The sequence below is a fragment of the Amia ocellicauda genome, chromosome 20, assembly GCF_036373705.1.
Source record: "Amia ocellicauda isolate fAmiCal2 chromosome 20, fAmiCal2.hap1, whole genome shotgun sequence".
NCBI classification, from domain to species: domain Eukaryota; kingdom Metazoa; phylum Chordata; class Actinopteri; order Amiiformes; family Amiidae; genus Amia; species Amia ocellicauda.
The window spans coordinates 11,161,795-11,187,857 of record NC_089869.1 but is presented as its reverse complement, the minus strand read 5'-3'; the positions used below and the strand labels follow the sequence as shown (position 1 = coordinate 11,187,857).

The window sequence follows — 26,063 nt, the reverse complement described above, 5'->3', positions numbered from 1 at the left end:
GCTGGCAATGCATGACTCACTTCTGTCGGTGCACGTGTCCCTCGGTATGCACGCACTCTTCCTGTTTTGTTCTGTCCAAAGAGCAGATTGGTGACACGCCTTCAGGAAGGTGGGAGTGTACAGTTTCACCTCTTGATGACAATACAGGCAATAAGATCACAGTTTCCAAACAACTGTATTGCTCTCCCAGGTTAAACTACCTCACAGACTTATTTAGGATTGACCACATGGAGGCAGTCTGTCGCTTTATCAAAAGTAAATCCCTGCTAAGACCTATGTGATTTGTTCTTGGCAGTGGTTCAAAATAAAGAAACCACACACACTCAGACCACAGATAAACGGCTTGGTTATTTAAATACTTTTGGGTGGAAATGATTGATTTATTCATTCTGTTAGCCAGTGGTGTGCAAACCTGGTCCCTGGAGGGCCACAGTACTACAGGTTTTATATTGCTCTTGCAATCCCCACCTGCTTACAACCTGGAGACAATGCTGACTTCTTTCGATTTACCAAATCAAGGGTTTCCATGTAGCAACTGAGAGCTCCGGTGGCACAGAAACCAGAACATCCCACCATCCCTTCAGCACCAGGGTTGTCCAGCACTGCCCATAGTTGACATTTAGGGTGGCTCCTTTGAGATACCAAATAAAGTGCTCTTAAGTTTAAGGCTTAGGAAGATGTACTGTGTGGTCCTCCACAGTCTGGCCCTTGTTTGGCCTGAAGCAGGTGTTTGCTGAAGTGGCCACAGTTGGGTTTGAGGGGTGTGAGTTTGTGCGAATGTTAGTGACTCAGTGTGTGCTCTCCCGCCTGTGTGTGTGTGTGTGTGTGTGTGTGTGTGTGTGTGTGGTCCAGTAGGGGAAGGGCGCAGCGAGCTGGACGAGCTGCAGGAGGAGGTTGCTCAGAGGGCCAGGGAACAGGAGCTGCAGAGGAAGAAGGAGAAGGAGAGAGAGGCGGCCATGGGCTTCAACCCAAGACCCAGCAAGTTCATGGACCTGGACGAGCTGCAGAGCCAGGGTAAATGGCCAGAGAGGAGAGGGGAACCTGGGTGGGGGGGTCAGTGTAGTGCGGTCATGCACAACTCTGATGGACTGCCAGGTTTTTAGAGAGCAGGAAATGGAGAGCAGGTGGCCTGTTCATAAGTGCTGAGGAAGTGGGAGGAATAACGAGGTTTCTTGGCAGAGAGAGGGATGTATTGTGTAGATTGTCTGGCTCTCTAAAGGGAGCGAAGATGCTAGTCAGAGAGTGTGGGGAGCAGACTAATAGGGTGTGGGAAAAGGTGAACAGAAGTTTGAGTTCTATCTCAGGGTGAAGTCTAGGAGGGAGGAATTGAGGCCATCTGGATATAGCTGTAGTGGGAGGGTTTCGTGGAAGAAATGGATCTGTGGTTTTGGGTGTGCAGGAGTTTGAGGTGGACCCATGCCCTTTTAGCTGAATGGCTGGTGAGGAAAACATTGCAGTCCACAAGGCCATTCCTTGGGTGTTCACACTAACCTCTTCTATAGAGCTCTGCCATATTCAAATCACAGCAACAGAACTACAATGGAGTGTGGTCTTCCACTGTGGTCTCCCAGGGCCAGGGTGTTTCTGGTTTTTATCCCATCTGAGCTCTGATTTTAAATAGATCTCATTGTTCTGTTTACTCAACTGATTTGACTCCCTTTCCCAAATAAAATGAAGGTGATGATTTAAAGAGACCAGGAAACCCAGCTGGTCTGTGGCCCCCAGGAACTAGACTGTAAGAGCACAGGTGTAGGAGTAGCATTCAGGTCATGTAGAAGATCAACCAATCACACACTGCTTGGAGAGTCTTATTATTTTAGTTTTGCTTTGTTTTTGCATGGTTTTGTACCGTGTTTGACTCATTTCAGTATGGCAGGGCTCTGTAGACCATATGAAAGCTTGGGTTCCATCTTGGGAGACCAGGATTTTTCTCCCCAAGCTGTTTAAGTTGAGGGTTGGGCTTCCAACATACATACACACACATGTTTTAATGCTATGCTGAATCAAGTGTTCTATAACCCCATTGTCCTGAAGCACCTCGCGAAATTGTGAGCTGTTGCGATTGAGTGCCTGGCTCCAATTTAAAGCCCCCCCTCCCCCCTGCCTTGGTGTGTTGTCTGCAGGGAAGGTTGACAACTTTGAGAGGTCTCTGCAGGAGGCAGACTCACTTTTAGAGCAGTCACTGCGGCTAGAGCAGGGCGAGGACATGGCTGCAGCGCTCGCTGTCTGTAACGAAGCTGTGTGTAAGTAACCCTAACCCGCCTTTGCCTGATGCTACTGCTACTACTACTACTACTACTACTACTTCTACCACCACCACCACGTCCCTAATGATGTGTTCGTGAGCATCTGTCCCATTTGGGTGTTGTGTATGTCCTGTCTAATGTCAGCCCAACCAGGGTGTGAATTAATGAACAGTTGTCCTTGTTGTGGTTGTTGTGTTGTCGTTGTGTTGTCCTACTGAAATCTATAATGGGCCTCCCCTCCAAAAACAAAACACACACAACTAATTTGATGGTCTAGCCCTTTAAAATATATGTAGGAATGAAAGTTGAGAGTTAAAATTGAAAGAGGGTGTTTTTTCCTTTGAAAAATACAAGAGGGTGCAGATCTGTTTAACCGATTAATCCCAAACAATGATTGGAGATTAATTCTATACCCAAGACCGTGCCCTAACCTGTTGCACAGTTGCCTTCCAGGAATAAGAATGATAAAACAACAGCAGTGGCGAACTAATTTCAATGGAAACAACTCAGAGCCATTTACAAGTTGCTGTGGTAACTAGCCGAGGCCAGCGCAGCCAGCATCACGGGAACTGACCACAGCGTCAGAGTCAGATCTGCTCTGGGCACACACGAGCCAGGGATCCGTCAGCCCCTCTCATGTTGAAATCTTTGAGGTGATCTGCAGTGTGTGGCACCGACAGGGTGATGGTAGGGTGGCTCGGTGTGAAAGCTCCTCAGGCAGAGACTGCAGATGGAAAATGGCAGGTCCCTCCACGTCACTCCCACAGATTAACACATGAGGAAGAATGCTTCTTTTCTTTCATCTGACCTCATAATCCATTATTGATTTATCTTTGTCTAAAAATAAGTCCTCTTGGTGTTTGTTTAGTTTCCCCTCTGTTGCATCGTCTGCGTCCCCCTATTAAATAAAATGTGTGCATGCTGGACATCTGTTTTGGAAATCTGTATTTCAATTTTTTTCTTGCATGTAGTTACAAGGGGTTCATTACTTTGACACAATAATAGGAAAAGATCTGGTCACATTTTTCTGAAATCTTTCCATATATACATGTATATAATGAACACACACACATTATGCCTAGATCTTAAATTAGAATATGAATGATTTCATATGATGTTTAAATAGGAGGGAGATCAGAGCCAGACTTTATAGTCCGTGCTCTCCGTGTCTAAGGGTGACTGACTCATCCTAATTAAAATGGACTGCCTATTTTCTTGAGGCATTCGCACATTCCCAACCCCTTTACTTGGAGCTCCCTGTGTAGTCCAGAGTAACTTAACCAGCTCCTAACTGGCAGGAGAATCCGTGAAGTACAACTAAGACTATTGATTGAGGGAATGGCCAGCTTATTGACCCAGTATGACATTTGTGACAGTCTTGTGTAGAGTTCATCACCATCACTGTTTCTTCAAATAATGTCAAAAGATCACCCGAAAAAAACAAAAATTAAAGGCACAATAATACCTCATGCTAAAGGAGTCCAAAAACAGTCAAGCAAAGTGCTTGCCCTGTCCCTCTGAAAAATGTCCTCCAAAGCAGCTTAAAACCATTATTATCCTTACTGGCTTTGCAGCTTATTTTATTTAACATTTGTTTTGTGTATCATTTTACCATCTTGCTCTATTTAAGTCAATCCCAGTAAAAGAAAACCGGAATTATAAAAGAAGCCTTCAAAGCAAAAACACTGTGATTTCCCCCCCACCATGCCAAATTCATAGCCTGTGTGACCCTCCTCTCCCTTTAACATGTCCTTTGGAGATGCCTTTCACAGGCCCGTCAGACTAAAGACTCCTTCCCTTCATGTTCCACAAACGTGTTTAATTTGTTCTGTTGGTAACGACAGTTGTTTGGCATGCTCCCATAATCCAGCTCTTTTATTTCCTTAATTTTTATTTTTATTTTTTATTTTTCCTGCGTTTTGGTTTTCTATTTTTCTGCTTTTGTTTCCTTTGCATTTTAGCTAAACTAAGACTTACCATGCATGAGGGCAGTGCTAACACTCATAGCAGAACAATGGCTGATAAGAAGCTGCAAAAGTGCATGAGGAGAGCTCGAAGTCTACAGCAGCGCATGCAGCCGCAAGAACAGACGCATCCACAAGGGGGTGCTCTGCCCCAGTCGCAAAGGTACCAGTAATTGTATCGTGTGTGTAAGAACCCAAGCCCCTGTGAGAAGTATTGGGGCCTTTTGTTATGGAATTTAACTTACTTTTTTCTAAAACTTGTCAGCAGAATCCCCCAAGAAAGGTAACACTGTGGTGTCATTTCTACCCACTGTGGTGTCTTAAGAATGCAAGAACCAAACAAATTTCTCGGTCTGCTTGACCATGTAGGAGGCCCATCAGTGTAAGCATCAAGGTGCCCCTCTGAGAAGCCCACAGTCCTGAAATGCTCACTATAGCTTCCAATGCAGGAGGCTTCATCTCCTTGAGCTTAGATCTTCACAGGACTTCCCTTCTGCCCTGCCTGGAATACGCCATAAGCTATAATCACATCACCATGAACATCATCACCAGTTCTCCCAGAGCGTGGTCTTTCAGACTGTGATCGCTCAATCAGGGCCACTCTGTGTCTTTTTAAGGAGGAACCTCATTACTTCAGTGTAGATATGATGTATTTCAGTTAAATTCATAAATTGGTTCTCAAGTGTACATTGTGTCCCCCGGGTGCCATCAATATGAACAGACCAATATCTCTCAGTCCTCTGCTCACAGATGGATTGTGGTGTTCAACTACTTGTGCTACAAAAGTATATGACATGGCAGACGAATATAGGGGTGGGTCTACTGGGTGTGATTTTTTGGCATGATATTAACAATGGTGGGAAGAGGGTAACCATGATGGGTAACCAATAAACCTGATGTTGTTTATGCCAAACGAATACTACCCTTGTAAGATCTTCCTTTCCCCCCATAAAAGAAACCATTGTTGATACTAGAATGAACTGACCAATCGAGGACTGAAACGCAGTTGCTAAAGAGTAGCCTTGCTTGTAGACCTGTCCTTGACTTTTTGCCCCTTCTCTCTCCCCACCAGTGAACAGCCTGTCCCGGTCCAAATACTGCTGACGTCCACTCATGAAGAGGACCAGGAAGCAGCCCAGGACACAGCCCTCGGCCCGCCCTCTCCTCTCCACATTAAGCCCCTCTCCCACTATAGAAACCTGCACGCCGACCCCGCCAAGTACCCGTCTCCCTGCCCTCCTCACCCCGGGGCGCTGTCCCGGAATCAGGGCTCCCCAGGCCAGTCCTGGGAGCGGCTCCCCCCTCCCTCCAGCCCAGGGGGGCGGGGGGTCAGGGCTGAAGGGGAGTGGGGGAGCGGTGCAACAACTGACCCCCTGAACCGCTGGGACAGTGCTGAGCTTTCCAACGTCGTTCAGAACTCCCACGGCGAAGTCCGGCCCATCCACAAACACAACGCCATCTCCTTACCCATGCTGCCCCTGGAGAGCAGGGAGCGTCACGACAGTGAGGGGGAGAGCTGCTCCCCGCTGCCGCCTCCGCACCACGGCTCCTCCGCTGGTCCTCGCGACTGGACTTCCCTGCACAGCAGCAGCCCAACCCCTTACGTGCTGTCCCCAGGGCCCCCCGTCTGGCCTCCTGCAGACCCACGGCCTCCTCTATCTTTGGAGTTCAGCCCTGAGGACAGGGGACTGGGCAAGGTGGATCACTTCCAGGCCTATCCCAAGTCCCCCAGGTCACCTTCCCGACAGCAGCCCACTCAGGACCCCTCACCAACACTCCCTCACTCCAATCCCAGGCTGGCGCCCCCCCCAGCTCCCCGGCACTGGTCTTCCTGGAGCCTGGACAGACCGGACGTCATCGAGACGCCTTTCTATACGGCCCCCGAATCCTGCTCCCACCACCACCCTCCCGCCCACAGCAAGCCACGCCACCCCACTTCTCCTCGAGAGCTGGCAGCCTCGGGCCCCCCCATGCCAGTCGAGCGCTGGGCTGAGAACGTCACGCGCTACTACAGCTCCCAGACGCCCCAGCATCCAGACCTCACCCCCAGGGAGTGCCCCGACTCACCCAGCCAGGAACTCTCTGAGCTGGAGTCCCTTTACCAGGCGAGTCTGCAGGCTCCCAGCACCCCCAGGCCCCTGGGAGGCCAGCAGGCCTGTGGCAAACCAGGTACACCCCCGATCCTCACTGTAGGAACTGGTTACGATCTTTTATTCTGGTGATTTTCAATTTGGGCAGATTGTATTCGGTAAAAACAATCCTTTAATGTGTTAAAACTGATGTTGCAAGGAAATCTAAAATGCATTACACCTTACCTTCAACATTTACACAACATACACCGATCAGCCATATCATTATGTCCACCTGCCTAATATTGTGTAGGTCCCCCTTTTGCCACCAAAACAGCCCTGACCCGTCCAGCACATCTCACAGATGCTCGATTGGATTGAGATCTGGGGAATTTGGAGGCCAAGTCAACACCTTGAACTCGTGATTCATCAGACCAGGCCACCTTCTTCCATTGCTCCGTGGTCCAGTTCTGATGTTCACGTGCCCATTGTAGGCGCTTTCGGCAGTGGACGGGGGTCAGCATGGGCACCCTGACTGGTCTGCGGCTACGCAGCCCCATACGCAACAAACTGCGATGCACTGTGTGTTCTGACACCTTTCTATCAGAACCAGCATGAACTTTTTCAGCAATTTGAGCTTCAGTAGCTCGTCTGTTGAATCGGACCACACAGGCCAGCCTTCGCTCCCCACGTGCATCAGTGAGCCTTGGCCGCCCATGACCCTGTCGCCGGTTCACTGCTTTTCCTTCCTTGGACCGCTTTTGATAGGTACTGACCACTGCAGACCGGGAACAGCCCACAAGAGCTGCACTGACAGGTGCCATGATAACAAGATTATCAGTGTTGTTCACTTCACCTGTCAGTGGTCATAATGTTATGGCTGATTGGTGTATAAATTATAGGAGAATCCAATGTGAGTTTAGCCATCTCAGGATTAATATTAAGCTGCACCAGTGTCTGCATTTCGGTGCAGACGGTTTATTCTGAATCACTTTACACAGACAGACTTGGAATCAAAATCTTAACGCCTGCTTCATCCATACAGCCGCCACACAAATCTGCAGCCTGCTTAAACAGTGAGGCTCCTTATGTGCATTGCTGTCATAGGAGAGCGAGACTGTTGCAGTTGTCCCCTGAATGCCATGTCCCTCTTGTTTCTGTAGTGCCTGCCGCCGCCAGGAAGACGCTCTCTGGGGAGATGCAGCCGGGCCGATCCAAAACCCCCACGGCCGAGATTGAGAGGAACGCGTACAGAGCGCCTGGCTTCACCAGCTCCCCCACCCATAACCAAATGGTGAGCATATCCCCTCCCCCCATCACCTGCACATCCATCCCAACACGTGTTCATACACTGGCAGCTCTACTCTCTGATTCCGAGTCCTTGCACTTTGTCACACTGAGATATGTAAGCGCTAATGACATCATTAACAAGCTCCAATTAGATGCCATTTATCACTTGTGCAAATTTAGTAGACGAGATTCTGGAAGACGTGTCAAATTCATAATTCGGCAGCGAGTCTAATAACTGCAATGTTTTCCAAACTGGTGTGGCAAAGCAAAACAGGCTGCACAACTGGGGAACGGCTCCTCGTGAGCTGACACTGAACAGAAGGATTACAGCCCCGTTCTCAGGCTCTCTAAAGGACACGCGTGCAGAAATAATAGCCACAGGTGTTTCCGGGGGCTGATGTGAAGGAGTTGTTCTGCCCCCGTCTTTTCCGCTCGATCACACTCCACCGAGCCGGGAATCAATCTACCCGGAAAGCGCACAGCCGGGGATCAGGAATAAATCATGAGTGGACAGGAAGTGATAGATGAAGGGGGTCGCATATTAGAGCGAGAGATGGAGATCAAACGACACCGCTCGTAAGGGGCTGACAGCGGAGGATGGATTGGGAGTCTGAAGGTGACAATAATGAGAGGAGTGTTACTAGGGATGTGGGAACAGAGCTGGTTGTCAGGGGTTTGTGACTTTTGCCCCATGTTTTCCCATCATGAGCAGCCTTTAAATACCAGCGCAGATTGCTATCAGAAATCAATAGCACTGTGTAGAGTCACTGCAATAACGCCTGAGAGGTACTGAGCCAACACCCCCCAATTAGGCTGAAAAGCAACTCTCCCAATGCCCTTCTGCTAAACCTCAGCATCCACAGCTGGCCGCCTGCATGAAATGCAAGCCAGTTCTGCCACATGCTGGCTGGTTGGATTCTGCTCCATTTTGTGATTGGCATTGTCACGTATACAGTCAGCAAGGTGAATATCGCTTGCAAAGTTAATTTTAAAGCCCGAATTGTTATGGAAACCTTTGAGTTTGAGAGCTACTTAGACACGGTTGTCTAAACGTTAATGGCACTTCCCGCCCCAGCCGGCGTCCCGTCAGGCCCGTGAGCTGCCACCGGGGGATGATGAGAACTACAGCGCCGAGAACCTGCGCCGCATCGCCCGCAGCCTCAGCGGCACGGTCATCGGAGGGCGGCCCGAGCCCATCGCCACCTCCCGCAGCTTTGTGAGTGCTGCCCGCATCCCCCTCTCGCTTTTGTTTTTGTTTGTGTTTGTGTTTTACATTTGTTTTACAGTGGTTCCCTTCCAAAGCAAAGAGAAGCAGAACCACTTGTTCTCAGGAACTCTTTCTAGCAAGTTGAAGTGTCAGAGAGTAGTAAGAGAGATGGAGATCAATAGAAGTAATTATATTGACATTTGACGTTTCTTTTGGAACAAAGAAAGGAAGTCGTCCCAAGTGCTAGAAAAGATTTAAAAGAATTAGTGATGTTGAACAGTGATAAAGTACTGACACAGCTGCTCAAAGGTGTCCGTGTGATTTGAAAAGTTAAGCATGTGTTCACTGTGGAGGAAGGTGGATCAGTGTATGGTGAGGTTAGGTAACCGGCACGGTTGTTCTGGAGAGACTGGGAACCCTGAGAACTGCAGTGTGGTGTAGATGGGGCAAGGCTACACACTCCCACAGTTGAGTAAGATCTCAAAAAGTTTTCAGGACATGGAGCACTACAGAATCAGGTGGCTTATTAACACCAGTCACTGGAATATGTGTGGAAATCCTGTTGCCACTCATGTCGTTGGCATGCTCAGCTCGCTGCTATCCATATTGTTTGTGGTCCATAGCTCCACCTGGTGTCCACATGATGCAACTGTCATGCTCTGCACCCACGATGCATTTTACACTGCTGCATGTCATTTACTCGCTACAAATATACTATATATACTGTATTATACTGTACTATAAATATAGGTCTTCATGATCTCCCTGGCATTAGTCGCATTGGGATGGTAAGAGGAAAGGTAATTCTTTATCATCTGACTCCATAATTGATGCTTCTGTCTTAGTTGTGCTGCAATGTTGGTCCCAATGTCTCTGACCCCAGTGTAGGAAAGTAACTGCCATGGATGGGGATTTTGGGATTCACACACTGAGCTAATGTGAAATGCCATTTGCCTACCCAATCATCCATTACACCATCCCATAATCTGTCTGTGAGATGCTGAAAACAAACGTTTTTGCCGGTGGGAACGCGACGCCTGTCCCAGGGAGCTGGTTTTAACCCCATCTCTCTCTCCCTCTCTCCTCGCCCATCCTTGTCCTGTGTGTGGTTCGCCCCGTGCTGCATGTTTTCATCATTTTTTTTTTTTTTTTGATTTTTTTTGTTTTGTTTCTCGTGTCTGTTTTTGTTCAAAAGGAGCCTCCGGTGGTCAGCCGGACCAAGCATGCGGACGCCAGAGTCCCGCGTCACGCTAACACCTCCCCCCACTTCACTTCCTCCCACAACCCTCCCGTGTTTCCCTCTGACCCCCAACAACACCACCTCAACCATCACCATCGTCCCCACCACCGCCACCCTGTTGCACCACCGCACCTTTCCCAGCAGCCACTGCGGCCCAGTGTGGCGGGGCACACTCGGAGACTGCCAGGTAATCATTGCTCCACATTCGCAGCGCCGCTGGCCGGGAAAAGCCGCAGATCCCAGATGAAGGCCATGACATGATTTAGTGACTTTAGAACACGTTCAAAGCCCTGCCATTTCAAAATGAGCAACCCCACACAAGTCCAGATGTGGACGGTGGCTCATTTGAATGTGGCAAGGCTCTACACCACAGGTCTGTTCAACGGCTAGTTTTAGACTTGCAGCAAATTACCATTAATCAGTATTATATGATTTCATTATGGATGTAATCAACTGAATGGGGATTGACCCCTTTTTTAAAATGTCTTATAAAGTTAATTTTTTCGCTCAGTTTATGGTTATCAGCCTGTTGCATCTCCCCCATTCCTGTTCTTTCAGGAGATCACCCGCAGGTCCAGAAGTTTTTGGCTGTGCTTGACCGGAGTGAAGCTCTCGCCAGTGAAAACCACCACAGTGCTGCACTGAGGTACGGCACGCTCCCCCGGGCTCCTCGCCGGGCCGCCCCAGCGCGGGATCCTGCGTCTCCCCAGCCCTCGGCTCACGGCTCCTGGGACCCCCCGGCCAGCAACGGGCACTGGGCCCACTCGACCAATCACCGGGCTGCCCCTCAACCCGGCTACGCCACCCTCGCCCACCCTCGCCTTGCAGCCACGGGGAGGAGCGGCTCTGACGGGTATCACAGCGGAGCCAACACCAGACCCCCGCCGCCGCCCAGCAGGACAGAGGCATCCAGGCGTTACAGCACCCAGCCTGCCGCCCGCTACCAGACCCTCCCCAGCCAGCCTCTGCGCCTGGACATGCCACCCGAGGGTGACTGGAGGAGGTCCGACGTCAGACAGGCCCCCCCTGCGCACAAACCCAGCGCGTCCCCCACACACCGGCAGCCCCCGTCTCGGCCCACTTCCCACGGCCGCACCTTCCCCGGCCCTGTCCAGCCCTGTGCTCTTTGCCAGCAGATGCCCACCGAGCCCCACCAAAACTACTGCCAAGTCTGCGCTGTGTACATGGCCCGCTTCCGCCCCGCCAGCTGAGTCTCTGACCTTAGTGTGTCATTGGAGATGCCCCAGTCGGTGGGGAGGCACGGTCAGCCTGCTGTGGTGCTGTGTGAGGGGTGTGATCCCACAGGCTGCGGCTCAAAGGGGAGAAGGTCCGCACAGCACCAAAGTCAAGATGGTTCCCTCTCCAGCTGGGCTGCTCTGAGCGTCACTTTCTGCGGACCTGCTGAGCACCCGGCTTCACACTGTCAGTGTTACATTGAAGGTTTTATTTATTTTATTTGTGTTGTTTGAATACATTCATGACATGTCAGACTTTTTCCTTTTCCATGTTCATTAAGTGATGTAAAATGCAAGGAATGTTCATTAAGTACTTATTGGAATTTGGATATGATGCTACACACACATACATATGTAGTGTCGTTTTTTTTTTTTTTTTTTTTTTTTTTTTTAAACATGCCCACTCGATGGGTCAAGTAGATTATGCATCAGTTATTACTGTGGACTTCACTGCTGTCCGGGACACGATCTCCAGTCTTCTGACTTTATTTAGCGGTTATAAAGCCTGGGATGACGGATGGGTGGTTTTGGGGTGGCCTGTTTGAGGGGGTGACAAGCTTCCAAAGTTTGAGTCGCTCTCCTTTCCTAACTTCACAGGTGAATCGGGGGCACGGTCCTTCTAAAGGCTGTATGATGTTTCGGTTTTCCATCGTTTATTACAAGAGCCTACCTTTGAGATCAGATGTCGTGGCAGCAGTGTTACAGGTCTTATAGTACCCAATTATCACTATAAATTACTTTTCTCAAGAGACCCTGAGTCAGTGGGATGTTTCCCGAGGTCTCCTTTTTTTTTTTTTTGGAAAACGGAGCACATGCAAACAAGGAAATTTGAGAGCTTAGTCATCTGATGTATTTTGATTTTATTTCCTTGATTGGAAGCAACAAAGCTGTGGAATACATCCCATTGTATTGGGTCAACTTTTTCTTTTTCCCCAAGGTTAGTAACTGAATTTAGCATCCAGGCCCAGCTTCTAAATGGGGGCCTGGTTTGCCGCCCTGCAGGGGGTGCTGTAATCAAGATCGTGCAGGGGCAGACTGTGGCAATCATAAATGGGGTGTTGTGGAAACCAATCGGAAGAAAGGGTTTTCAAACACAGGTGGGGTTAGGGGCAAAGACTCCAGCACTTTAAAAAATAAAAGGTTTTGTAGCTGCTTTACTTGCTTTCAAATGAGTTGCATTAAACCCACAGACCTGTAGCTTCCTGTAGCAGCTGTGTTGCTGTCTTGACTGATGTTGCCTCCTAGTTTTCTATCAATTAATTTGTTACTTTTACAGTTTTATTGTCCTTTTAAGCCATTCTATATTCCTGTGTTTTTTTAAAAAGGTAAGTTGTGAACCAGTTGTAAGAGAGTTCCTATCAATTGGAGTTGACTGTTACTTTTAGATTTCTTTGACACTGTTAACACGAGTACAGGGTGGGTTTGGACATTTCAACCCATCACATGCAAAGAAACTAAAAGACTTTTTTTTTTTTTTTGTACTAATATTGCGATGGTAGGGTTTTTCCTATAGCAGATTTTCCATTCAGTCAAGCAGAGGTTTATAAACGATGAAAGCAACATTAATTAAACTAAATCACTATTGAAATAACTTCATATAAGAATGGGAATACTGCATACTGATATATCTAATGTCAAAATAATCTCAGTGCAGAACACTACAATGCCTGTAACACCAGGGGAAATAATGTTTTTCCACACAACAACCATCTTCTGTCCTTCAGGGGGATAATCCAGGGTATTGAGATATAACGAGGTTTTAATACTTGTGGTGGTAGCGATAGTGAATGATATCGTGGCACTGGAGTGATGGTGGTTGAGGCAGCAGTTGGGTAGAAGGCCCTTTTTTAGTGTTCCCTTTCATAACTCCACTTCTACAACCACAAATTCGACTTTTCTAACGGTTAACGGTCTGAAGTGTGAGTCTGGGGACGCTTTCCTGAGGGGACTATGCCAAAAAAAAAAAGACTGCTTCATATAGGAATTCTTTGGGCCCCTGTACAGTTTCAGGATTCTTTTATCTAGCATTTAATTTTTTCCTCCCTTTCCTTTTTCTAACCTCCCCACCCACTCTCGGTCACATGTCTGTATTTCATGACGGGCATTTTTGGTACCACAGTAATTAAAATGGCACCTTTCGGTTGCGGCCGTGCTAAGAACAGACTGGCAGCTGTACATCCGCTTTGTCAGAGGAACACACACACAAACACACACACTGATGATTTCACAAACCGACCGGGCCGGGCCCTGCAACGCATCGGGCCCCTCATTCCTGTAAATCCACCACCTTGACTACAGAGGCCCAAAAGGTCCATTCTGTGGACTGAAAACATAGTAGCTGGTTTTGATTTAGTCAGTGTGCCATTTGAAAGCGTATCTAAACCGGTTGTTTTAATGCCATTGTACATAACTTTACAGTAGACCAGTAGAGTAGAGCTGTATTCTGAAATGGGCGAATTCTTCTGAATGCCTCGCTGACCAACTCTGGAGTTTCTAAACAGTCAAACTTGTGCCGGGGGAGGGAGCACATTTTAGGTGTTTTCAAGATGTTTAGCTAGATGAAAATAATCTTAGGCCCATAGAATGTGTCATTTAGGCACGGGGGCACTTTTGTAATACTTTACCGACCAACTAGCACTTCTGTACTGTGACAGATGCGCTTTTAGAAGTGAGGCTTCTGTATATCTGTTATAATGGACCTTTAACTCTAGATCAGACAGATTTCACTTGTCAATATTTAAGACGTTGCCTTGTTTTGGAAGGCAGGTATTAACAGACAATAAAAGTGCACAGCAATGGTAGAGACCTGGGAAATTTAGAACCTCATGTTTTGGTGGCCTTATAATATGCTTTCTGATGTTCAATGCTTAGAGAAGGCCAGTGCTTCTTTCGTTTTTTTTGTTTCCATTTCCTATTTTTAAATTGACTTCTATAACAGCAGCTCAGAACCGCAGCGATTTCCGACGCATGCTGTGGAAACAACTCTGTAATGAGAAAAGTAACAAATCTCCGACTCATCCTTTTATTTCAGATTCATACGTCGTTGTACTTTTTTCCTTGTGCACACATTATTCCGAGTTTCTAAAGAAATTGAAAATGTTAACCGGTTTTCGAAAAGCTGTGTCCAAGAGAAGGAAAAAGAGTTTGTTTCTCTTGAGGTCAAGGAATGAATGGAAACCCTTTTGAAATGTTTTCGGCGTAGACGGATTGTGTAACCTGCATTGCTGCTTTTGAGTTCACAATGGACCGGCGGTGTCTGCGATGCACATTTCTTTTCCTGGGGGATGTGGAAATGGATCGTGTTCAATATTCATGAATTAACCAAAGATTGCCACTGTAGTGAAGAGAGTAATTTTTATTTATTATGATTATTATTATTATTATTATTATTATTAGGTGTATTTTCACTGACATAAACCCGTTCATTTGATTGAATGAATGTGCAACACTGCTCCGTTCTGGATGGTTGGCAGCAATGCAGGTTATAAATCGGTCTGTTTTGACTTCTTTTAACTTTTTCTTTTTTTTGTAAACCAAAAAAGGAAAAACCAACCAACCAACTAAAAAGTTTATTGCAAACTATCAAGTTATGTATATACATGTGTGTACAGAGATGACCTAGCCTTGAGAACGAGAGAACAGAGAAGTTTCCTGACAATGTAAAGGTATTCCGAAGGATTTACAAGATTTTGTTTGTAAATGATGTGCTGGAAAATGGAACTTGTATTTTTGCAATAAAGTTATTATAATGTGCTCCTAGAGAAGCACAGCACAACAATCTGTTTCTCTGGCCTTGATTTGTCCCTGCTGAACCAGCCTACATCAGTGACTGCTGGTTTGAGTGTGCTCCATTTTGTGCCTGGTGCCATCTCTTACAGATCCTCTCCTCTAGCTTTTAAAATGACAATCCTCTGGATAGAAATCCCTGTGGAGTTTATCTATACTTATGCAATTAGTTTTTGGGCTGATGCCTGTGTTCTAGATGGCTCTCACTCAACGGTGCATTTGCGTGTAAAAAGCCCCATCGTCACTTGGTGTACAGAATAATATGACAGTGAAGCCAATATATAGTTCAGGATGCAGCTAAGGAATGAAATGGGTCTCCTTAGCATCTTGGAGTTCAACAAAAGGCATTTGATGGATTCAGATGTGATGCTGATAACCTTGTGATATCTGACGCCTACCAAATGATTTTGTGTATTTTTCCTGCCCTACCCTTTGCAAGCCTAAGGTGATGCCAGTCTGCCTGGGTGGCACTGTCGGCGGCTGCAGTGTCGGGCATTAGAGCTTCCATTGTACACGATGGGTTTCCGGTGGCGCTGGCAGGCAGGCAGGCGAGGGATTACCTAGGCTCTCCAACACCCAGCCTCAATCCACAGATGTTCAAAAAGATTCCAGTCCGGGGCTCCTTTGAAGGGTTTTGATGATATTAGCATTAATCGGGCGTCCTGCCATCGGGACAGAGAAGGGTGACTTATGTTTTTAAAACCATTCCCCTGCCTGGCTGTTTTGTGGTCGGCTTTCCGGGAGCACGACTGATCCTCTGAAATCAGTATTTAAGCAGATGGAAGATGGTGGCACTGAGTTGCAGGTATAAAGTATGCAGTGGCAACTCAATGGGCTCAACCAACTCCAAACTCCACTGCCCTGGGTAGAACAGTGATCAAGATCCACATACTGAGCTGAGTTGAGTCACAAATGACTAAATTAGATTGCATTCCTGTATACATTAAATACATTTTACTGCATGCACTTTTAAAAACCAATGTACAAAATCATGGCCGTACATCAAAGCAGCGGAGGGGACAGAATTTAAATGAGTAGGCTCTGTTTTTATATCTGCTTAGTGCTATGCCACTGCAAAGGTAGGTATCCTATTAACATTTGAGCATGTGCTGAAGGTTACTTACAAATGATTTGCATTACATAAAATCATCGGCCTGTAAAGCTATTTGTCCAGCTACATTCGTCACACAAACACTCTGTAGTCTACAGGTTTCCTTGTCTCCAGTGAAAGACTGCTGTAATTATACAATACAAGTATTAGTATTTGCCAATAAATTACATTTAATCTTTCCAGGCCTTCAATGCTAAACTGCTTTACAACTTCAATGTACAAGGCCTGCCCTCTCTCTTCCTCAGGTTGCCCATTTCCCCCAATATTTCCCCTTGCTTTATTGCTGTATGTTTGCCACCTTTCCATGGAGTCATATCTGCAACATCATGAATCTACAGGTAAAAACTGTCATTGCCCTCGTCTGTAATGGCAGTAATTATGGTTATGCTTTCCCCATCTTCATCTAAGTGTTAAAATGTGTTTTCATACTGACATCTAGTGGGCAATATGAGTGACTGCTGTTTTGTTCCAGTATCTCTCAAGGAAAGTCAGCTGTGTGTGCAAAATACTATGTTTAGGTTTTATTTTATGTGTGTGTGTGTGTGTGGATACAGTGGGGGAAAAAAGTATTTGATCCCCTGCTGATTTTGTACGTTTGCCCACTGACAAAGAAATGATCAGTCTATAATTTTAATGGTAGGTGTATTTTAACAGTGAGAGACAGAATAACAACAAAAAAATCCAGAAAAACACACTGCAAAAAAGTTATCAATTGATTTGCATGTTAATGAGGGAAATAAGTATTTGACCCCTTCGACTTAGTACTTGGTGGCAAAACCCTTGTTGGCAATCACAGAGGTCAGACGTTTCTTGTAGTTGGCCACCAGGTTTGCACACATAAAGCAAGCACTCTGGCCTTGGCAAAATAAAAACAAACCACAAAACAGCCCATTTAGGTTGTGGATGGGTGGTGTCGTCGAACATTATGCCAGCTGTTGTTGCCCACAGTGCAGCTCTCACCACATAGGACTGGAGGGGACCAGGGGACACAAACTCATTTGACTTGCTGCAGGTGAGACAGGCGCTGGCAGTCACTGGCTCCCAACAATGAGCCCTTTGCCTCCATTGTTCAGAGAGTCCAATCACAAGCGCCCCTGGAAAGAGACTAGGAGGTGATAGATTGATTGGAAAAATCAGTGCTACATTCAGTGCCACACATTTTTATTGTGTAAGAAACTATTTTGTAACTTAATAACATGTAATTAGTGTTTTTAATATCTACTTTGTACTGACTTTTCCTGATTTTAATATACAGCTCTGGGAAAAAATGTAGACCACTTAACGTTGATTTCTGAACTTGGAGTGCTGTCTTAATTTGTGCCAGAGCTGTATAGCATGTAGGGGGCTACTTTACATTACTTTTAAAATAGCATCATATCATATGCTTCACTCAATTCTTAATGTTATTATTTCTAATCATAATATGATCAGCAGAGTTTATGCTTGCCATTTCTCATGTGATTTACAGTCTCCGGGTCCACTAATACATTCAATTTGGTCCCCATAGCCCACCTGAAAGTTAGAAATTTGGAGAAATATTGTGTGCAGCACATGATGCATGTCACTGCTACCATTGGCAAGAATGGCATGAGCGTTTTGTCGTCGTAGTTCCCTTTAATGCTGAAGGGTGCTCTACACATGTGCCAAACATAGTCCGATTTACATCCCTACATATAAACTGTAAAGAAGTCGGGACAGGCAATAGATGGGAGATATTTTCTGGTACAACTGCTCCATCTGCTGCTTGCTTGCCAAGACTGCCCTACCACCGAATCAGCCGGTCTGTGCCTGTGTGATGCGCTATATAGTGCAGATATAGCGCCGTTTCCAGTGGCTGATCTCCGGACGCGCCGGCAGGAGTGAGTTTGACGGAGACACAGGAGGACAGCAGACACATGGTGAACATCTCACCTCAAGAGCCGAGCGATCACCAAGAAATGAGTTTTATTAGCAGCATGGAGTGAAATCCAGTACAGAGACAATGACTGATACGGTTCATATCCGTGCATTAAACCCCGTGATTCACAGACTAGTGACAATAAAGTGAAGGATAATAATGTATTAATATTGTATGCCAGCTGTGTGTGTGAATGTGTGCAGGACAATCCAGACACGATTCATTAACGTGTCCATTTACAAGATTCATTAATGAATACATTAATACAGCAGATCTGGGTTTCCCTGTAAAACATAAGGACTGGATTAATAAATGCGCCCAAAAACGCCCTGACTGAGACGCGCACTTTAGTTCAATTAAAGCTGCTATATTGTATCCGGATGATTCATGTGAAACGTGTGGATTTTGTCTCAACTGTAACTTGCCCGGGTTGAGGACGTCTGATAAGTACATTATTAATAATACGGCAAAGAGTATGGTTTGCAGTTACAAATCTGTAGTAAGGAATAAATGAAGGCAGTCACGCTGTGCCGTTTAAAATACATATATAGCAGCACAAATGATGACGATAATAATATCAATACATACTCGCTATTTATTGTATTGTTGCGCATGGAAACGTATTCTTATGGGAACACGCTTGTGTGAATATAATGTTGTGTACACGTTCATCTCTTCCTAACATCTCTAACAGAAACGTGTATTTATTCGCTGTTCACAATCCTATAAAACGCACACAAGTCCTGTCTCTGTCTCTGTCTTAACACGAACACAATCCAGACTGTGTTGTACTCCTATACTACGAATAATCTATCTGAGTATTTATTTATTTTATCAAATTAGATTTAATCAGATTTAAAAAAGAATAATTAACCTGCATTTTGAATAAAAAACAGAAAACTCAGATTCCCTACTTTTGGGTCAATCCTAAATCCAACATTTCTACCGACCGAGAAATATGTTGGGGATTGAGCAATTAATTGAGTCCCATGTTCATTAAACTGAAGTCTGGTCCTCTGAAAGGTAGGCAAGTGTATGATCCCAATGATTTCTAAACCAATACAACCTTGCTTCACTTATAAATATTTCTTAAGTCATGAGAAATGAGTGATGAATGGATGACTTGTACAGGCTGCTCAGGCTCTTCACGACCACGGTCACACACCCCTGGGCTGCTCTATAGTGTGTGCGCCGCTGGGGGGTAGCTGCTCTACAATAGTCTGGAAGGCCTCTGAGGGGACCTTCATTTTACCCATCTCTCCTGCATTGCTGCTTATGTTTCAATGAGGTCCCTGTTGTGAAACCTCAAATCCGGATTGGATTTGTCAATTTATTTTGCTACTGCTATGCAGGAAATTGAAACCACAAATAGCATCCCTCTGGGACCCTAAATCTAAACCAAGAAGAGTTGGAAAACGACTCTATTTCATGGGTTTTATTCACTTTCACAGGAAATTATAATGGTCTCCAGGTGATTCTGGAAGAAAGACTCTCTGCCCCTGCAGACTGCGCGGCATTGTCGCCACAAAACACAGATACTGTAAGTATTTTTGCTCACTGGTCAAGCTACTTTCATAACCCTTATTAATACACACAAAACAGCTACCATGAAATAGGAATGAAGCTATGACAAAAAGCAAAACATGGAGTAAACATGGACACCACAATGATCCCATTTCCTATTGATTTGCTTGTTTGTTGTTGTCACTGTGTTTTTCTTTTGGGGTGGTAACAGTTTACAAAACAGGGCACAATTTAATTTAGATTTGATAAACACATTGTGAAGTAGTGGCTCCTGAGGCTGAAGTCCTGTATTCACTCTCAAGTGTTCCTGAAATAGACCAACAAGGTCACTCAAAACAGACTGAAGACTGGCTCTTCACTGAGCTCGGAATTCCTTATTATTTCTTCCAATGGGGTTTGTCAAAACAAATAAAATACTTGAAGAAAACAAGTGACTTTACAGCTTTCTTCACCCCAGGTAAAGGTTTCAAACAAACCATCTAAACACCACACATAAACATGACATTTCTGTATGTAAACTTATTTTCATCTTCCACCAGACAGAGCTCATTTGTTTCTTTGTGGAGACCATTCATATATCCAACCCCCTGGCTAATGAGTCACACTTGCTTTGTATTGGTTGGGACAAATGGATGTTGCCACTGGTTCCCTCAAGATCCTAGAGATTGCAGATGACTGAAGATAACACATACTCCATGACACACAGGAATATCTGAACTAACTCCAGCCCTAGTCTATAACCCTATTCCCTAACACTGTTATACATGTGATTAACATGTGATTAACTGGAATTAAGTGCACACCTCTGTGGTATTCATCCATTATGTTATTCCATACTGGTATTCTTCCAGTCCTGGCTCTACTGGTTTTTGTTTCTCTCAGTTATTGAATTAACATCCCACAACATGTCAAAATATGATTGGTGACTCATACAATCACTCCAAGGTTACAGTGCTATATAGCAGCTTTTAAATGAAGGTCCTTGTGGGTGGAGACCACACTATATTTTTTTATCTAGTACTTCATTTGAGCATTTTTTAAATCGTATTATTGTTCCCATTCAAAACAGTGGACAATGAGAGGATTCATTCAATTCAGCTTTGCTAATGATAAAGACAAAATGCTATACATTTACATTAATTCATTATACAACATCCTAGGCTTTCACTGAAGACCTTGGAGGCCCTGCGGTTTCCCACTGCTATCTACCTATGTGCAGCCTTGTGCATACAATTGAGAGCTAACACTAAATCAATATGTTGCTCTGTGTCAGGGCTAAGCAGTCCTTGAGGGGCCATATTTCTGCAGGGTTTGTAGGAACTTTTCAAACAGCAACTGATAAAGAGCTGGAATAAACACGTGATTTGACTACTCGAAGACCAGCAGGGGAAGGAAAACCAGAAAGCCCTCTGGCCCTCGAGGACTGGATTTGCCCCTGGTCAATGGGATCTCACACCTTACCTATCTGATAAGATGATTTCAAGATCTACCTGAATCATCAGCAGATAACATTAAATGAATGGCAGATATCTTTCAATAATAAGGCCTAATCTAATTTGGAGACCTAAAAAAACAAATGAGGATAAGTAATATAAAGATAGCTTGAAATTATCTAAAAATATTGGTAAATGTTACGTTTAGCTGCTCTGAATATGAGTAATGCAGCTGTAATTCATACAAATGATGTGATACATTCAAATTCACTAATGATTACAGATATCATATTACAAGTGTACTGCACAGTTACTACACATACTAAACATCTTTTTATCAGATATTACACCTGTCTTATTATACCTTATTACATATGTTTTTCATATCAAATCCTAATTATGCTCTCTGATTGTGTTATATTAACCTGCTTGGAAAATACTTCAACAGCCCTGTATGACTTTATTTTGTCATAAACATAGGTCACCATTGACGATAATTCGTTTTAATGCAATGTAAGCTTTGCTACTAGTTCTTCAAGACAAAATTATGAATATTGATCTAAAATGTCCTATAATTAACCCTCAAGTGTAAGGTTTGCATAGTAACCTTGTTATAACACTCCTACCTCTGTTACCTTTATCTGTGCCTCTGCCCAGACTTTAAAGCCAGACTGTGAAAATTGGTTATTTACGTACGTTGTGCCGTGAGTGCCTGGGACAGCCAAGTTCAAATGCTCTTAAATAGCTCAGCGCAAGAATGCGAACTCAGTGGTTTATTTGGGGTTGGATCTTTAATGTATTCAATGGTTAAAAGTGTCCAGGGGCTATGGATGTACACACAGGCCTCCAGAGAAGCATTGCTCAGCTTTTGCTGTGACTTTAGCGCTGTCTGACGCTATAACTGCCGCATTGCTCAGTTTAATTAGTCTCCCACCTCGGTCGCTTCTGTAGTCAAGACTACCAGGCAGGGAGATGTGAGATTCATGTGCTTTCGGCTGCACGTGTGTCTGAGTCAGTCAGAAGCTAAAAATACATTCAGAGGAAGAGACAGCGGCAATAAATAGAACAAGAATATGTATTTTTATCAATCGCCTGTAGCGGGATTGCAAGCTCTGCTGGCTGGTACATCATCTATAGTTATTTCGGATACACCACTGGGCGCTGAACGCTTTTTGGAGTGAAGCCAAAGTAAGGCGATGTGAAGAGGATGCCCTTTGAAGCTCAACATCACGTTTTTAGAGAGAGAACGGTTGCTGGATTTTTTGTTTTTTTTATCAATTGTTGAAAAATAGTTTTAAAGAAGTAACAAACTGAAATGGCAGCAGTTGTAGAATAAGAGAAAGAGACGACTATTTGGAGGTGCCTTTTGCTTTTCATTTTACATCTCGCTAAATCAATATCAGAGTGAAAGTTATTTAGGCTGATCTGGTTTCTGTAAAAATCAACGGGGTAAATGCGTTTAAGTAAGTCTTGTTGAATTTGTATTAAATAATCAGAGCGGAAAGTGATAAACTACGGCAATGCCAGTGCCCTTCGATCATGCCAAGGCCTTTTGATGCCGCCTGCTTTTAAAAGCTGATCCAACTGTATTAAGCCATCTAAATTGCTTGTTTACCATATGTATAGGGAAAGTTATTTTTGTATTTATTCTTTGCTGTATAGCTTAAATAAGTTCAAATGCCTGTTACCTGTTCAGTAAAACGATTGCATTGTTTTTACACTGTAATTGTGCATGGTTACAATGTTTTTACTGTGCTAGGGTAACACTTTACATTTAGTGTCCCTAATTACTGTGTATTAACTTGGTAACTACCAGTGTAATTGTGCCTATTTACACTGTAACAAGTAATTACATTCTAAATACACAGTAATTAGGGACGCTTAATGTAAAGTGTTACCAGTTTCTTAATGCCTGTGTTGGTTCCTTTTTTTCCTGTACATCATAAGCAATGACAGGCTCAAGCTAAGGAGCATTCGAGATAGGTAGGTCAGCAAATAATTACTGAACACAGGCCCGAATCGCTGTTTACATGACCTACACCTGTTCTCATGGCCGACCACATCCTCCCTTTAGCATGGCTTGTCTGTTTATTATCTAATTGGATACACAATCCAGGGAAACCTAACAATTGTAGTTACATGTCTAAAATCAGAACTACACTGCCCTATTGCACATTTCCACTTTCCAACAGCCCAAGAGTGATTGAATTAAGAGCCATAGAAGACTCTGCGTCTGTAACCTCATGTTGGCTTTAACGATGATAAATAATGGGATGGGGAGCTCCCCAGTCTCCTTGTGCTGTCAACTCTTGTTACTGACTGTGTCTTAATGGGCTAACGAGCTAGAGGAAAGGACAGCTGTGACCAAATGCAATGTTATAATTCAGCATGCCACAGTGAAGGAAAATGCACCCTGAAGGTTTTTTAATCTTTTCACTTGATGGCCAAGAAAGGTGACTTATTGCTAGAAAGATGTTCATTTTCTGTTCAGCTCATTGAGTAGGTTTCCAATAATCAAAAGGTGTCATCCTAATGTTGACCTGGCCACCGGACCAAATAAACAGCTTTCTAACCTTTCATGGACCTCAAGTTGCGTGCCTGCTTCTCTAACCGCCGACCGCTAGCTTTGATTAATTGACTCACTTAGCAGGCCCTGGTTTGTGTGTGTGGGGTGGGAGGGTGAGGGCGTTTGGATGCCCGCTAGAGGCATAGAAAGTATCGATCTGCTAAAGCAGCCTGTGAAAGAGTCGATTCGCAGTCCTGCCAAGCTCCCTCCATTTGGGACCATGGGTAATGTGGGACGACCGGCTTTCTTTTCTATTTAGGTCATTTACATCGGTCAGCATGAACCAAGCTGAGCTGCAAAACAGAAATCCGACTGGGGCCACAGCCTCTTCAAGCTGCTTTTGAAATGAACGATGGCAATATGAAACTTTCTACTGTAGGTGTCTGACATGTTAGGCCTTTCAAGTCCTAGATACCTTTTTAGATACCTTTTAATCAACAACTGATTAAGGCCTGGAAAACACAGGCCAATTGACTTATTTTTCTTACTTATAGAAAACTAGAAACCCATTTGGTCCTTGAGGACTGGAATTACCAAACCCAGCAGTACACCAAAAAATACGTCCTTGAGTAAGGGTGCTTTATACACTAGAGATGAGTAGAGCAGTCCTTGTGTAGGCCTGTTGGATTGCATTCTGACCTTGTAAAGGCAGTGTGAAAGTGCCACACTGAAAAGGCTTTTCTTCTTCTTTCTAAAAGACGCACGTTGAAAAGATTTAAATGAACTTAAAGGCCTGTTGTTTGCATCATAATCACACCTACACAGTCAAGGCTTTCTTCTGTGTCCTTCAGTTATCTACATTCGTCCCAGAAAGAGAAGAATCTGAAGTAAGCAACCCATCAACCTCAAAGTATCGTTTTGTATGGGCTTCTGAGATAATACAATAAGAATAATAACATGAATACAAAAGACAGAATTTAACCCCCACCACAAAAGGACATGGCAGAAAGTTATTTCCTATCATAAAACATTTAGATTCCATTATTTAATTGTGTCCTGCCAACCTAATTTATAGGAAAATTAGTATATTGTGTGTGTTAACTCATCTCGGACACAAAATGACAGGCCCAAAGCTTCATTGAAGGAATTGTATAGGAGGCTGTGAGTGTGACTGAACTGGAAAAACACCAAACGGCTAAAATAGGTGAAATGTATCTGCGTATCTTCATAACAAAGCTTTTTGATGTCTGAGGTGTGCAAAACAACACTAATCATGCTGATTTGTAAAAAAATAACAAAGATCTGTGGTGTTTTGCCTTCTGGATTATTCTGTGCATGTCAATAGAAACCAGAAATGAACAGAGAAAAGGGGACTTTCACATTTCAGTTTAAATAAAGGACATAAACAACCCTCTCACTATCTCACTAGTAGATAAAGAAAATATTTGAAAGTGTTCATTTGATTTCAGCCTAAATCAAATTAAAACCATGACCTACCCATGAATCACAAATAAATAAAAAACTTGTACTTATATTACTTCTTACAATCAATAAAGTTGACACTGGAACAAGTTTATAATTAAGTTTATAACAGTTTTGACTTGGTCCTTCACTTGTGTAGTTAGAGGATCACTAATACTCTAAACTACAGTGGGGGAAAAAAGTATTTGATCCCCTGCTGATTTTGTACGTTTGCCCACTGACAAAGAAATGATCAGTCTATAATTTTAATGCTAGTTGTATTTCAACAGGGAGAGACAGAATAACAACAAAAAAATCCAGAAAAACACATTTCAAAAAAGTTATAAATTGATTTGCATGTTAATGAGGGAAATAAGTATTTGATCCCCTATCAATCAGCAAGATTTCTGGCTCCCAGGTGCCTTTTATACAGGTAACGAGCTGAGATTAGGAGCACACTCTTAAAGGGACTGCTCCTAATCTCAGCTCGTTACCTGTATAAAAGACACCTGTCCACAGAAGCAATCAATCAATCAGATTCCAAACTCTCCAACATGGCCAAGACCAAAGAGCTGTCCAAGGATGTCAGGGACAAGATTGTAGACCTACACAAGGCTGGAATGGGCTACAAGACCATCGCCAAGCAGCTTGGTGAGAAGGTGACAACAGTTGGTGCGATTATTCGCAAATGGAAGAAACACAAAATAACTGTCAGTCTCCCTCGGTCTGGGGCTCCATGCAAGATCTCACCTCGTGGAGTTTCAATGATCATGAGAAAGGTGAGGAATCAGCCCAGAACTACACGGGAGGATCTTGTTAATGATTTCAAGGCAGCTGGGACCATAGTCACCAAGAAAGCAATTGGTAACACACTACGCCGTGACGGACTGAAATCCTGCAGCACCCGCAAGGCCCCCCTGTTCAAGAAAGCACATGTACAGGCCCGTCTGAAGTTTGCCAATGAACATGTGAATGATTCAGAGGAGAACTGGGTGAAAGTGTTGTGGTCAGATGAGACCAAAATCGAGCTCTTTGGCATCAACTCAACTCGCCATGTTTGGAGGAGGAGGAATGACCCCAAGAACACCATCCCC

The 26,063-nt window shown here is 44.5% G+C and overlaps 1 protein-coding gene across 9 annotated transcripts in view; it reads left to right on the top strand.

Moving 5' to 3' along the window:
- usp54a (ubiquitin specific peptidase 54a) overlaps positions 1-15,029 on the top strand; it is an 86,062-nt gene extending 71,033 nt beyond the window's left edge. For 5 of the 9 annotated variants that reach the window (XM_066693917.1, XM_066693918.1, XM_066693923.1 and 2 more), the window contains 8 exons: positions 853-1,014; positions 2,124-2,243; positions 4,208-4,373; positions 5,283-6,379; positions 7,443-7,573; positions 8,645-8,785; positions 9,972-10,203; positions 10,575-15,029. In XM_066693917.1, coding sequence (XP_066550014.1) covers positions 853-1,014; positions 2,124-2,243; positions 4,208-4,373; positions 5,283-6,379; positions 7,443-7,573; positions 8,645-8,785; positions 9,972-10,203; positions 10,575-11,227 — 2,702 coding nt within the window. In that variant the 3' untranslated portion in view covers positions 11,228-15,029. The remainder of the gene's footprint in view (positions 1-852; positions 1,015-2,123; positions 2,244-4,207; positions 4,374-5,282; positions 6,380-7,442; positions 7,574-8,644; positions 8,786-9,971; positions 10,204-10,574) is intronic. The other 4 variants (XM_066693922.1, XM_066693920.1, XM_066693921.1 and 1 more) reach the window with 4 other exon arrangements.
- Positions 15,030-26,063: the final 11,034 nt, after the last annotated feature.